The sequence below is a fragment of the Mustelus asterias genome, chromosome 19 (genome assembly GCF_964213995.1).
Source record: "Mustelus asterias chromosome 19, sMusAst1.hap1.1, whole genome shotgun sequence".
Taxonomy (NCBI): Eukaryota; Metazoa; Chordata; class Chondrichthyes; order Carcharhiniformes; family Triakidae; genus Mustelus; species Mustelus asterias.
The window spans coordinates 9,028,007-9,042,822 of record NC_135819.1 but is presented as its reverse complement, the minus strand read 5'-3'; the positions used below and the strand labels follow the sequence as shown (position 1 = coordinate 9,042,822).

Here is a 14,816-nt window from a genome sequence, read left to right as displayed (position 1 = left end):
AGGGAATTAAGGGTTGTGGGGAGCGGGCGGGTAAGTGGAACTGAACCCACTATCAGATCAGCCATGATCTTATTGAATGGTGGAGCAGGCTTGAGGGGCTAGATGGCCTACTCCTGCTCCTATTTCTTATGTTCTTAGAACTATGAGATTGCAACAGACTTAATGAACAAACTTAAACCGATAAAAGTAGCCATACTTCTAAGGACTGCTACAGTCCTCCAAATCTAACAGAAGAGCAAAGAAAAAACATGACAGAGATTTTGAAAGCCTTGAATACACAGTTTGAACCCTGAGTGAATGTTACATATTAAGGTTATGTGTTCAATACTTTAGAGTTAGAGTGAAAACAAGACCTTGAACAGTATGTGAAGGCAGTAACGCAGCTGGCAGAATCATGCGAATTTAGACTAAATTTTAAACTAAAAGATGCTCTGATTAAAGGTAGATTCATGTTAGGCATGAGAGACGCCCTAGGTAAGACCAAGTCGACTGAAAGATGAGAAACTGACACTAAAGAAAGCAAAAGATGTCTGTCGAAATGTGGAAGTTGTGAAATGTCAGCTGGAGCGTATGTACAGCAGAGTTAACCAGGAGATACAATATCTGAGAGACAGTCCACGGTAAAAGAGTGGAGCAATCACAGACAAAGGGCAGGATGTAAATGCCGGAGAGGACTGCCTGCACAGAAAGATTTGGCCAGCATGAAGGAAGCAGTGTTTTAACTGCAAGAAGCAGAATCATTTCACACAGAAGTGTTTGGCTAGAAAGAAGCAAAATAAGTTGAAAGAAACTCAACCAGGTGAATAGCCAGGCAAAATTGCAGGCAGAGAAGGCACGCAAAGAAGTTGCAACCTCAGGCATACCCAAACAACTAGCAAATCAGACAGTCGGAAGAAGGGATCTTACCTGCTGCACAGAACTACCATCATTACCAGAGGTCCATGAGTCCCCAACAAGCCCAATGGAACAACAGTCACCAAGGGCCATGGGAATGACATTCTCCAGACAAAGATCATCACCCAGATGAACTGTCAACATGTACCATTAAGACACCTGCACAGTTTAAAGACTATGGACGGGATCTTGAGCCCAGTCTCTCCGTTCGTGGGAATGGTGGCACAGGTTCAAAATGCGGAGAGTTCGGAAAAACGTGATTTGCATTCATTATAAGTGACCCTTGCTGGCGGAGTGATATGGAACACGCTGGGGAAGGGTGGGAACCTCATTTTAATGCATCATCATATCATTAGCGAGCACTCACTCAGGATACTGAGGCTACACTGAATATTCAGCTGGCACCAGCGTGATGTCACGTCAGCGTCATTTACAACAGCTCTGAAGTGGATATCGGAGGTGAGCACTCAGGGGACGTCTGTGGTATTTCCCAGTCTGTCACTCACAAATGTATTAGGGAGGTGACAGATGCCCTGGATTCCAAGGCGGAGATGTTTATCAATTTTGACTGGGATCAGACAAGCCAGGACTCGAGTCATGGGCTTCGCCCACTTAGTAGGGATGCCCCAGGTGCACGGTTTGGTAGACTGCACCCACATTGCTCTTCAGTTACCATGGTGGCATGAGGCACCATTCAGGAACCGCAAGGGATTCTAGTACTCATGTTCAACTCGTCTGTGACTACAATGTGCGTCATGCAGGTGAGTGTCCATTTCCCAGGCTGTGCCCATGACAGTTACATCTTGGGCTGCTCACAAATCCCACCTGCCTATGAGGGAGAGCGGCAGCTGGAGGGATGCCTCCTTAGGGACAAGGGATACCTTGTCACTCAGAAGGTGGCTGGTGAGGCCACTGCGTAGGCCACAAACACCAGCAGAATCGCGATACAATGAGGATCATGCTTCAATGTACATGTTGGTGGAGTAGATGATCAGACTGTTGAGGATGTGGTTCTGGTGCCTCAGCCAGTCAGGAGGTGCCCTGCAGTGCAGGCCCCAGAGGGTCTCCTTGTGGTCTGCTGCGTTCTCCACAGCCTAGCGCTGCAGAGAGGGGACAACCTCGACCTGGAGGAGATGGGCGAGCGCTAGATCTCCTTGGATGAGGAGGACGTTGAGGGGTGTGGTGGGCATGACGATGCGGGGGAGGAGGAGGAAGAACGCTGGGCAGTGGGCAGGGCCTGAATTGGGTGACGAGTAAGGGACGCCCTGATCATCTCTCATTTCAGGGACAAGTGGGAGCAGCAGGCGGTGAGGTCTCCAACAAACGATGCAAGGTCAAACCAGTGATGTCGTGTCAGCATTACCTAACCACTTGGTTGCATGTTTTCAATGGCAGGGGGCTGCAGCCATTGGGCTGACTCTGCAGGAGAATGATGGTGACTTGCAGCAAAGGACAAAGCCATGCTTCTCTCATCCTCAGCGATATGTCTGACACCCGGCTAACAGAGAGCCATGCCAATGAATGGGCACATCATGGGGTTCATCAAATCGTCTCGAGCAACGCAGCCCCTCTAAGTATGTGGCCAGGCTTTCACTTTCAGCTTACAGCCATGGTGGACAGGCATCAGCACCTCAACAGCTCCTTGGCCTCTCCCGCACAGGTGAAGAGATGCAAAATTGAACTGCTCCAGTCCGGATAGATGGATGGGAGGGACATCATCGGCCAGGGGCCCAGCAGAGTCCTAGCCACTGGCATCCCTCCGAGTGCCAGTTCCCTGGGACGTCCCTGCCTCCCCTTGGATCATCAGCTATGGGGTGCTCACCAGAGAATGAGCCAGAACCCTGCCTACTTAGTGATTCCACCGAGGTGGGATTATCTGCGCTGATGCGGGTGTGGGTGACAGAGGTGATGTCTCTTCAACAGTGAGGTCTGAAAAGTCTTCCTCGGAGCTGCTCGAGTCCAGTGGGTCCAGGAGGCATGAGGATGGTCCGGCCTGCTCTGCTGATTTGCCTGCAATAGAAGGGAAATGGCATTAGTGCATTGCAGGGGATAAAGGGGGGAACAATGATTACTCACTGAGATTTGGAGACTGACAGCATGTCTTGAGGATTCTCACCTTTGTTTGCTGCCTCCACTTCACCATGAGCGCAGGTGCGCTCTTCCTCCTCCCTGGCCACTCGAGGGCTCTCTCCTCGAATGGCGTGAGGGATCCGAGCTCCGGCATTACTCCGGCTGGGTATGCTCGCTCACGTTTGTTGTGGTTGAATTTGTCCTGCAGTGACACAGATAGGGAGAGTGTAGACAGCAGTGTTGACATTTAAGATTGTGAAGTGATGTGGCAGGTGTGGGTCTCGAATGGGATCTGGATGTGAGAGCATGGCAGCGAGTTGGGGGTGGAGGGGGTGGGAGGAGCATGATGATAGGAGAGGCCGGGGGGGAGGGTCTCCTTTAAAGGTATTGGCAAAGGTCAAAGTGGTTGGGTGAGAAATGAAGGTGGAAGAAAGAGAGAGAGGTCAGCAAGAGGGTCCAGAAAAAGATTGCATGAGGCTCACTTACCCTGGCTGAGCGCAGAAGATCATTCATCTTCTTGCGGTACTGCTGCCCCGTCCTTTTCTGCAGCAAGCTTGCGCTCACCAGGGCTGCCACTGCATCCCAGGCAGGAGTGATGACCTTGGTGAGGAACCTTCTCCTGGAGCGTGGCTCGAGTGAATCCTGCCTCTGCTGCACTACATTGAGAAGTCTGGTGAGGGTTCCCTCGGAGAATTGTGGTGCGGGCTTCCTGGCTAGCATCTCCTGGAGTCGCTGTGGAGCCATTTATATGCAGCTCCCCAGTGATTGGCTTGATTAAGTTCAGAAGTGGTGGGTGAATCAGAGTAGGCCGCTCCGGGCGCAGCGTAATTCTTGTGGCCATAAAAACTTTTGTCAATAAGACTCAAGATTCAGTCAGAAATTACGCTAGCGTCGTCAGCGGGACTCATTCTATTTTTCTGCCAGTTTTTGGTAAGGTTTCGCACTGTGTGTGCACTGCACATACAGTAACTGACTAGGAGAACAAACAGTGGTTAATGTATGTAAACAGTGGGTGTATATGAGCAACTTGGTAACTCCCAATCGCACAAAATCATGCGTGCACAGTTGTATTTTGTTCACTGGGAAAAGGGGGATGTTTGGGTTTTGAAATGGAGCCAGTCTGATTGTCACATCTGGCTTTCTGTAATCAAGTGCCTATACCGTGAGGCTTTCTCTGGAGACAGACATCTTAAAGCGGTAGAATAAAGAAATCACTGAGACAAGATATAAATGAAATTCTGCTGTACTCATACACATAGCAGACAGCATTCATCTGTTGCTGTTGCCTGCCAGCCAGCTTAGATCTCTGCCACTCATGGTGAGATGGTGCAGTTCAAAACCAGGCCTTCTGGGCTTGGAACTGCTTCAGAGCATCCTTTGTAGCCATCTGCAGTCTCCCCTACTGGAAGTCAGCCAGTCATGCTGTAGTCACTGTAACACTGTGTAAGATCCAGTGAAGAGCGTGACTGAAGATAAAACAGCCTGAACATTTTTGTGATAAGGAATGATGTAATTATAGCACTTTTTATGATCTGTAGTGGATGAAAATGCTTTAAGGCTACCTCAGTTTGCAAAGTCTCCTTAAGTTTATGGCAGGAACTCCTCTGCGCAGAACTGCTTCTCCTGAATCCAACCCCCCACAAGACCAACCCTTGCACTAGCTCATGTTCCAGTTAGTCTAAGGATCAGGCTGAGGACGAGGCTGTCCTGTCACCCAGGCCCAGTCCCTCTATACCTGGGCCAGCTGCTCCACTCCAATCGTTCCACTTCAAATTGAACTGATGCACTGATTAGACACAAATAATCACTGAGTGTCCCCATCGATGTCAGTTGCAATTGATTGAATGGAAGTGGGTTTTGATTTACAAACAGAGGCTTGGACCAAACCTGGGTCACCTCCTTCTTCCACCTGTAAGTTCAGACTCATATTGCGTTCTTATTAAAATGTTTAAAATGTGATTTATTTTAAATATATCTATCTGGAGATAAAGGTCAGAAAATAAATAAAAAGGCAAATTTCCATGATCCCAAAAGTGAGATTTCCACCAAATGGCAGAAATTTCTCATCCCTGGCAGGATCAGCCAGTTAACTGTACAAAGAAAATGTGCGCGAAAGAACTGAACATGGGTTAATTGACCTTGGGATGTCCTCAAAGCATCCCTGAGGAGGTCAAACATATCCACTGATTCACGGGAGACCCAGGTTTGTACTGGCCAAAATGGAAAGGCTCATTTGGGATGGCACTGAACCCACCGAGAGGCTTTATCAGGAATGTGCAGAGTCCAGATCCAGTCATCGGAGGGGGCGGACAAACACCTTAACAATCCATCTACCCCATCCTTCAAGCACCACCTGCTACACATGCAGCAGAGTTTGCAGATCACGCATCAGACTTATCAACTATCTCAGAATCCACTAAGCTGGAGTAGAAGCTAGTAAGCCTCGGTCTCAAGGGGCTGCCCAAGAAGTTGACTTTCTTTGGAATATTGGGCGATTTAACTGATGGTTTGGAATGTTTGTTTTATATGCCTTGCAATTCAAGGTGCATTGACCTGAACAGGCACCGGAGTGTGGCGACTAGGGGAATTTCAGAGTAACCTCATTGCAGTGTTAATGTAAGCCTTACTTGTGACTAATAAATAAACTTTAATGCTGTGGCCAAGGGGACGATGTGATGGTCAGTAACTGTAAGGTGTGGGATTGTTAAATAAATAGGTAATTGGGGAGGTATTCTGTGGCAGCTCAGTCAGATGAGGTAATCACAAACAGCTTACCCAGAAATGATATGTACTGGTTGACCTCTCCCTTCCTCCTCCTCAGCACCCATGGCAAGTGGGCTGTGCTCTCTTGAGGGTGAGGTTGTGCAAGGTCCAGCATATCAACTGCTCTTGGGAGGATTTGAGTATTTCAAAGGTAGCGGGAGCATTGTTCAAGCACCCAATGGTATGCTTGAGATATTACATGTGACAACATGGCCTTTGTTGTATGCATGGTGCCACCATTTGTGTGGGTTGCACGCCAGAGTCATAAGCCAATGGCATCCCTTGGGTCAAATAGCAAAGGCATAGGAAACTGAGGCAGAATAAAGTCATAATGACGATTATCAGAATTTAACCACCAACCTGTATGATGAGCTGAGTACGGTCACACACAAGCCAGGCATGGAGGAATGGAATCCTTTGCAGTAGCAGTACATCCCTGAATTGATACGTAGCCTGCAAAGCTATATGTGCCACCGTAAAGGGAACCCTGTGCTATGGAGAAGGCGATTATCTAAGTAAAGCTCACTCCACTTGCTTTTCTTAGAAAAGACAGATTGGGACCTTTGCTGTTTGTAATATATGTAAATAATTTGGAGGAAAATGTAACTGGTTTGATTAGTAAGTTTGCGGACAACACAAAGTTTGGTGGATTTGCAGAAAGCAATGAGGACCATCAGAGAATACAGCAGGATGTAGATCGGTTGGAGGCTTGGGTGGAGAGATGGCAGATGGAGTTTAATCCTGACAAATGTGAGGTAATGCATTTTGGAAGGCCTAGTACAGATAGGAAATATACAGTAAATGGCAGAACCCTTAAGAGTATTGATAGGCAGAGGGATCTGGGTGTACAGGTACATAGGTCACTGAAAGTGGCAACACAGGTGGAGAAGGTAGTCAAGAAGGCATACGGCATGCTTGCTTCCATCGGCCGGGGTATTGAGTTTAAAAAGTGGCAAGTCATGTTGCAGCTTTATCGAACCTTAGTTAGGCCGCACTTGGAATATAGTGTTCAATTCTGGTTGCCACACTGCCAGAAAGATGAGGAGAGTCAGTTACTATGGGGCATAGGTTTAAGGTGCAAGGGGCAAGGTTTAAAGGGCATGTACGAGGCAAGTATTTTTTTTTACACAGAGGGTGGCGGGTGCCTGGAACTCGCTGCTGGGGGAGGTCGTGGAAGCAGATACAATAGCGACTTTTAAGGGGTGTCTTGGCAAATACATGAATAGGATGGGAATAGAGGGTTATGGTCCCCGGAAGGGTAGGGGGTTTTAGTTCAACTGACTGTCCTTATAAAACCGTTGGAGGCAAAATAAGAAGTGTTGATATTGTCTTCTCTAGCTGCAACAAAAAAGGTCTTGATGCAACCACCGGCATTGCTTTGCCCTGCTCTGAGGCCTGTAGCTGATTTCAGTAAGCACCTTCTTAATGAAATTGAGATATTTGACACACTGCTCCTTGCTGAACTTGAGATAGGATAATTTCTTCCCAAGGATCCTGAATGGGTATGGTCCCCTGCCGAGACCGCCTTCTCCCCCCTCTGCTGAGCAGCTTTTCCTCGTTTGTGTCACCCCTGGAGGCCAACGGGGTTGGAAACTGCATCGTCTATAAGGCAGCGTGTGATCTAAACAGATCACTTGAACCTAAAGGCAAGGCCTTCACCAAGTGTCGTACATTCCCCTGAAAATTTTACCAATTTTAAGCCGCAGTACAAACTTCCAAACATTCTAACTCAGAAACATATGTTCAGTTGGGTAAAGCTAGGAGAGGGCATTAGCTGGAGTGTTCAAATCGAAAATGGAACGACTAACATCAAATCAACCTTACGTGATGACTGACGTGATGATCTGCCTATTCTGCAATCATTTCACGTCCAGCGCTTCACATGCAATAATAACCTGCTCAAAATGGAGGCAGGAACAACTCACATCAGAAGAATGCCATTTTCACACACAAAAGACATCCATAATGCCAAAAATATGGGCACTGCACAACTGAATTCCTTGACCATAGAAATATAAATAGATCATTTTGTCCACTCAGTATGTTCTGCCATTTTGTTAACAATGGCTGCATAGCATAATTTTTCTACTCTTAATCTTATTTCCCATCTGTGCTCTCCAGATCATTCTCATTGTTCTTCTCCGTAATGAAACAGTGACCCTTTTGAATATAGTGATCAATAATTTACTAAATATTAATTAGCCACAGCTTACATTATTTCTGGTGGCATTTGGCTCGACTGGATCTTCTGCGGCCAGTGCAATACTGCTCATTGCGATGACCATGAGGATACACATTTCAAAGTAGCGTAGATTTACAATGTAATGGCAGGCTCTGCGCAATCTGTCAAGAAAGTTTTAAAATAATTAGTTTTATTGCAATCATTATTGCTGAAGTTTTGTAAAGTTGGAACAAATTAGTCAGTAGAGCAATACAAACTTGTTAAAAAAAGTGTCAATGTATTGGCGAGAGTGATAATTTTTCAGTGAACAGAGAAACAGGGCTGGGTTTTTGGCCCAGGATTGGAGGTGAGTGGAGCTAAAATAGCATCATGAGCCGGCATGTCATTCCCCAACTCCATATCATTGCTAAGCTATTTTTGGTAGCAGGGCTACTTGTCCCCATACGGCAGGTAGGTGATAAAGCTCAATAAGAGGCAATGACTCCAATTAAAGGAGGCTGATTTGTATTTTGTAATTGGGATTCAAGTTCACACAGGTGGTCGCGTCCAGTTTACATATCTGAAGGTGGTGTCCTGAGTGGAACGCTACAGGTGTCAGCGCTCAGGAAGATCCAACAGTGCTGGCCTGACTGCAAAAGCTACTTGTTAATTTAAGATTTTTAAAAATTTGGGGAGAGAGTCGTTGAAGCAACCACTCTTTTACTTACCTTCCATACAGACTGCTGCTGCTTCAAGCTGGAAGACCCCTGACTACCCTTCCAGTTTCAAGAACCCAGCCCATCATTTTTTTACAGTTTATTTTATTACTGTCACAAGAAGGCTTACATTATTACTGCAATGAAGTTACTGTGAAAATTCCCTGGTCGCCACACTCCCATGAGGGAGAATTTAGCACGGCCAATGCACCCTAACCAGCACGTCTTTCGCACTGCAAGAGGAAACCAGAGCACCCGGAGAAAACCCACACAGTCACGGGGACAATGTGCAGACTCCGCACAGACAGTGACCCAAGCTGGGAATCGAACATGGGTCCACTGTGCAATTGGACAGCATACCTGTCTCCATGCCAATTAAGGAAGTGTCCCCAAGAAAATCACAATGAGTGAGTCCTTCCCTCCCAGGAGATGGGTTCAACACCAGTAATCAGTCCTGACCTTTGTTTCTTTCCCCTGAATGGAAAATTCAGCCCCTAGTGAATTTATACTTGATAGTTTCCTCCATCACTGAAGGAATTGAGGCCCAGTGGCAGAACAATACAGCAGTTGAGAAATTAGTAGACAAAAGCTAACACTTATTGAGTCTCCAATGTTGAATAAATAAGAGAGGCTGAGGATGAGAGGCAAAGAAGGACACTGGAAATGGCAGCTCTGGTATCAGAGATTTGTTGCCAGATATTATATTGACAACTTACCACAATTTTTTATAACTGATGGGCAGCTGTTGTGTTAAGATGAGTTGTTAAGGTAGCACTCAGTGATATTTCCATTCCCATGAAATTACTAATGAAAAGTACTGACGGAGTGATTACTTCCTGCGTTACTGTGCTCTATTCGCAAGGAATATTCTTGTGTTTTTTATTAAGGGGTCACTGTCACATTCCTGTCATAGTCAGGCAAGACAGTGATTAAAAAATGAAGCCAAAATGGGCTCCTACCAAACATATCTTTCCCTCTCCTTACAGCAATTTGAAGAGACGGCTTTTTAAATTATTTTACGGGATGTGGGCATACAGGGGAGGCCAGTATTTGTTGCCCATCCTAATTGTCCTTGTACTGAATATCTTGCTAGACCATTTCAGAGTTGACCACGTTGCTGTGGATCTGGAGTCACATATAGGCCAGACCAGGTAAGGATGGCAGATTTCCTTCCCGAAGAACATCAGTGAACCAGATGAGTTTTTACACCAATTGAGAACGATTTCATGGTCACTATTACTGAGACTAGATTTTAATTCCAGATTTTTATTCATTGAATTCAAATTCCACTAGCTGCGATGGTGGGATTTAAACCCATACCCGCAGATGATTAGCCTGAGATTCTGGATTACCAATCCAATGACATTACTGCTGTGCCACTGACACTCTGAGTTCCCTCCATGATATCCTACTCTCCTCCTCAGTTCCCTCCCCATGCAAAAACAGGAGATATAACACCTGACTTTCTACCTCCTCTCTCTCTCTCTCCCCTCATCACCCAATGTTACAAACACACCTCTCTATATTGGGGAGAACAAACACAGATTGGGTGACCATTTTGCAGAGCACTTTCATTCAGTATGCAAGTATAGCCCCGAGCTTCTGGCGGCCTGTCATTTTAATTTTCCACCTTGCTCTCACATATCTGGCCTCAGTGAAGCTCATCGTAAACTGGAAGAAGAGCACTTTATCTTTCCATTAGGTACTTTACAGCCTTCAAGACTCAGCATTGAATTCAATAATTTCAGACAATAATCTTGGAGCCCAGTTTGTTCCCCTTTCAATGCAGATTTTGATTTTTCTCTTATTTTTTTGCTTATTGTCATCAGCATACCTGATCTAGGCACATTTTTTGATTCTTTGTTTCTTTTCTTCCCATCACCATTCTCTTTGACCTTGAGGATTATCTCTTCTGTCGCTCAATCTGTCCTGTTTTTCACCCTATCACAGACCTTCCTTTTGTGCTTGTCCCACCCACCACTGGCTCAAAGCCTATACGATTTCCACCTTTTCTCAGTTCTAATGAAAAGCCCCAGGCCTGAAATATTAACTCTGTTTCTGTGCACAGATACTGCTGTAACCTGCTGTGAATTTCCATCATTTGCTGTTTTTACTAATGCTACTATGCTGCTCTGACCTGAATTTCCCTCAGACTGTCCTTGTTGTGATTCCTCTTCTGACAAATACGTACAAAGCTGGCAGGTGTGTGTCTTGCACAGTTCCCTTTCCATCCATCTCCATTTCTGCTGCTTCCCAAGATCAGCAGGTGGAGAGACAGAGGGGGCAATTTTACCATCGTGTTATGCCCGTTTTCGGGCATGACAGTGGTAAAGTTGGGTGTAAAGCGCTTAGTGCGATTGGTGCCAGTTTTTGCGATGGGAAATTCCCGGCCATTAAGTTATTAAATTAACTTCAATGTAGATAGTGGAGAAAAAAATCTTCAGGTGATTTAAGAAAAAGAGATAAATGCTATGCCTGGGGATCACAGGTATTGTACGATGTATGAGCTGGGATATTCTTAAATGTCCTTTCTCATTCGTACTTATCTTGTGACCTTTGTATTCTTTACCAACTTACTTGAGAGTGACTATTGGAATTACAGTAGTTTGATCTTCAACTCCACTTTTCCAGTGACCTACCTGGAGATGTCTACTGCTGCCTGCACCTTGCTGCTGGCTTTATGAGGAGGTCCGAGGCCTGATATTAAGTAGCCTCCGGGCCCATCTAATTAGAGGCAGAGAATTTCAAAGCCCGACTCTCCATCTCAGTTTCTCAATGTATATAGAAGATTGCAACTCTTTCTGCTTCACTGATATTTATAAATAAGTGTGAAGACAAGGCCTTGGAAAGATGCCTGGAAAAGTTTTGACAAACATAGTTTAGACCGTCATCAGTCCAAATTCTGACAAATATTTGAAAGTGACCTACGGATTGGTAGTGCTCAATATGAACATGGAGCTATAGGGTGGCATTGGCTTCGGTCCATCTCCATCATCATCGTCTTTCTCTTCCTCTTCTTTCTTTTCTTCTTCCTTTTTTGGCAAAGCGTCGGTGTTTGCATTTTTGTTTACTGAAACAAAGAGATCAGTTTCTTGTTTTTGCTTTGACATGCTTGTCCATGATTTGCACTGTTATTACATTAAACTGATGTCTTTACGCAAGCAAATATGGTACTGACTAATCCATTTTTAAAATTTAGATAGTTTACCTTTTCTCTCCTCTATTTCTTTCACAGGTATTACTTTTGAACAAAGCAATTAAAAAAAGTTAGCTTGAAACATACAGAAAGCCTTGCCTTTCAGAAAGGATGGTTACAGTGCCACAATTCTCTGCAATCTCATTTCAAAGGGCTCTCGTTGGGAGCATAGGAGCAGGAATAGGTCACTCACCTCCTTCTGTAGCTCATTTTCATTTAATCACCATATTCCATGACCCCCCCCCCCCCCCCCCCCGCCCCCCACACCGTATAAACATCCTTTGATTGGCTAGTTGGTTATCTACATTTTAGGGAAAGATTTCCACATTTCCGCTACCTGATATGAAGGCAGGCTTCTGGAATCTCTCCTGAATGGACTAGCTCTCATTTTAAAACTGTTCCCCCTTGTTCTAGATTCTCCACCAAAGGAAATAGCTTCTCTGCATCTACTTTTTCGGCATAGTCTTGGAGGGCCAAAGGGCCTGTTCCTGTGCTGTTCTTTGTACTTTCTCAAATCCGTTTATCATTTTATGCATTCATTTAGAAACTCCTCAATCTTCTAAAGTCCAAAGAATTATGTGTGAACCTAAATGAACCTAAGAGTTGTCTGATTATTTTACAAAGTAAGAGGGAATCAGTTGATAGTCATACCCAATCCAGAAACACTCTCCAGCAACAGACCTTACTGAGTTTTGGACAGTGCTACGGCCTTTACTATCAATCCTTTAAAGGACAGTTAGGCAAGGAGATTGGTTTATATGATGAATCCCACACCAGCTATGCATTGCTAATGAATCAACTGAGCCAGAAAAGGCAGATTTGCCAATGTACTCATAACAGTGGGTAATTTTAACTGTATTTAGTTTAATATGGAGGTCACAGAGCAATATGTAACACTGAAGCTTCACTCCCACAATAACTGGACCTAGGAGTTTTCCATTTCATCCATCATTAGTTTTATGAACAGACAAAACTAAAGATTAAAATCTCAATTCAAAATAAATGACCATGGTTTAAAAATGCCTTTGAGGAAAAAAACAATGTTTCCAGTTCATGAATAATTCCTTCAATGTTCCAGCTACCAACAATTAGCCAGACAGACCACCTGAAAATGTTTTCTCATTGGCTTTCAGCTCTACCTCTTTTACCAGATCCCCTAATCACACACCATCACGTGAACCAAACCTGTTCACAAAGATCTGCAAAGCTGGATGCTAAAGGGCGGGTGAAGCACAGGATGCTTAAAACCAACTTTCATCCCACCTATCTGCATTGGATCTAAATCTAAATCCCAGAGGTGTGAGGCTAGTATTAGCTATTGTATTACCCAGTCCCAGCAAGGGTTTACCATCTCAAAATTGTCTAGTTTGCTATGCCGTTACATCCTAATCCAATCTCTTATTTTTCATTGAATTTTTACTGTTCATACTAAGCTACACAGTGAACATTTGTAGAAGACCAGAATTCAAATTCTAATGGGAAAGTCCACTTTCTCATTGTTAGCTGAATAGCTTTAAACAATATTAAACTTTATATAACACTAGGAAAAGATGAGCGCGATGTGTGGTTCTGCGAGAAACACTTTAAGGCCAAGATCAGACAATCCAATAGTATCAGTGAGAACAGTTTTTTTTCAATAATGGGTTTGGATATTTCCAATTACCAAACCAGCTCAAGGATCTGCACAACTGAGTTTGGTTTCAATGTGACTATACGTAAGAGCTGAAATGTGTCATGTTATTCAAATAATAACACAAGGATGTAGTGGGGACAGGATGTGTGTGGTGGTAATGGCGTGCGGGGGGAACTGAATTCTTTTTCTGCCAAATTTAATTACTTCAGAATATGAATATAAAGAACAGATCGCTATATTGTTACACATAGTGCACCTTTCTCATGACTTGTATCATCAATTTAACAGTAAAATGACGAATAATTATATAAATTACCTTGTGACCAATAGTCTTACCTTGCAGGGTAGGATCTGCAAATGGGATATTAATAGTTGTATGATCAGGTTTCTTAGTATTTTTTGCTGGATTGTTGGGATTTGTTGGATTAGTTGGATTGGTAAGGATAAGGCTGTTCTCTGGGTTCTTGGGGTTTCCAGGATTGGCAGGATTTCCAGGAGTAGTAGTTGGGGCCTTACGATTCATAGTACTGTGGGGATTGGATGGGTTGCTAGGATTATGAGGGTTCGTGTGGTTTCCAATTTTTCCAGGATTATGAAGATTGACAGGATCCAATGGATTGGCTGGATTGGTGACATCCCTGGGGTTATTAGTATTCCTGGGATTGGGAGGTTGGGTTGCCAGTTTGCTGTTTCTGAGGTTGTCTATGTCTTCTGTCTGTTGTCCATTCTGTCTGTTCATGTCCTGTTGCACTGGTCGTGTGGTAGATAGGGCTGGGCCACCTGAAGCAGGAGGAGCATTTCCTTGGCTTTCTCTTCAACAACAAAACGGAATCACAGGACGGAGAAAGTAGAACCAAAATACACAAATTACAACAATGAAAAAGTACAACTCAGCTCAAAAGTCAGAACATACATTATACAGAGGATGCCAATATTACTGTGACAAATACACCCTAGACGTACTTAAGTACAAGAGCGTCCTGACCAATATATTTATTTGACAACCAATATAAGAAATAGATAGTCTTGTCGTTTATTTTACTTTTGTTTTTGGGAGCTTGCTGTACACAATTTGGCTGCCACATTTCTTACAAAAATGGTTGCACCTCAAAATTATTTCAAGACATAAGGCACTTTGAGACATCCTGTAGTTGGAAGAGATGCTGTAAAAATGCAAGTCTTTCTTTTTTCATTTGCTTGGATCAAATTTGGTGAAATCATAGACCTGTTTGTAAGGAACGTATTCTGCTTTTGCTGCACGCAGTGTGCAGAAGAACTCTTTTCCCTATTACCAAGACCAATCTTATACTTACAGGAACTGAACAATGATAAAAGAGGTTTGACACAAGAACTGCCAGCAGGAGGTGCCTGTCACTGAAAAAG

The 14,816-nt window shown here is 44.3% G+C and overlaps 1 protein-coding gene across 1 annotated transcript in view; it reads right to left on the bottom strand.

Annotated features, from left to right (window-relative positions):
• cacna1ab (calcium channel, voltage-dependent, P/Q type, alpha 1A subunit, b) overlaps nucleotides 1–14,816 on the bottom strand; it is a 572,403-nt gene that overhangs the window by 178,815 nt on the left and 378,772 nt on the right. Inside the window, exons 21-23 of the mRNA XM_078234782.1 lie at nucleotides 13,758–14,245; nucleotides 11,533–11,695; nucleotides 7,941–8,070 (exon numbers count right to left, since the gene is read on the bottom strand). Of these exons, the coding sequence (XP_078090908.1) occupies nucleotides 7,941–8,070; nucleotides 11,533–11,695; nucleotides 13,758–14,245 (781 nt within the window). The remainder of the gene's footprint in view (nucleotides 1–7,940; nucleotides 8,071–11,532; nucleotides 11,696–13,757; nucleotides 14,246–14,816) is intronic.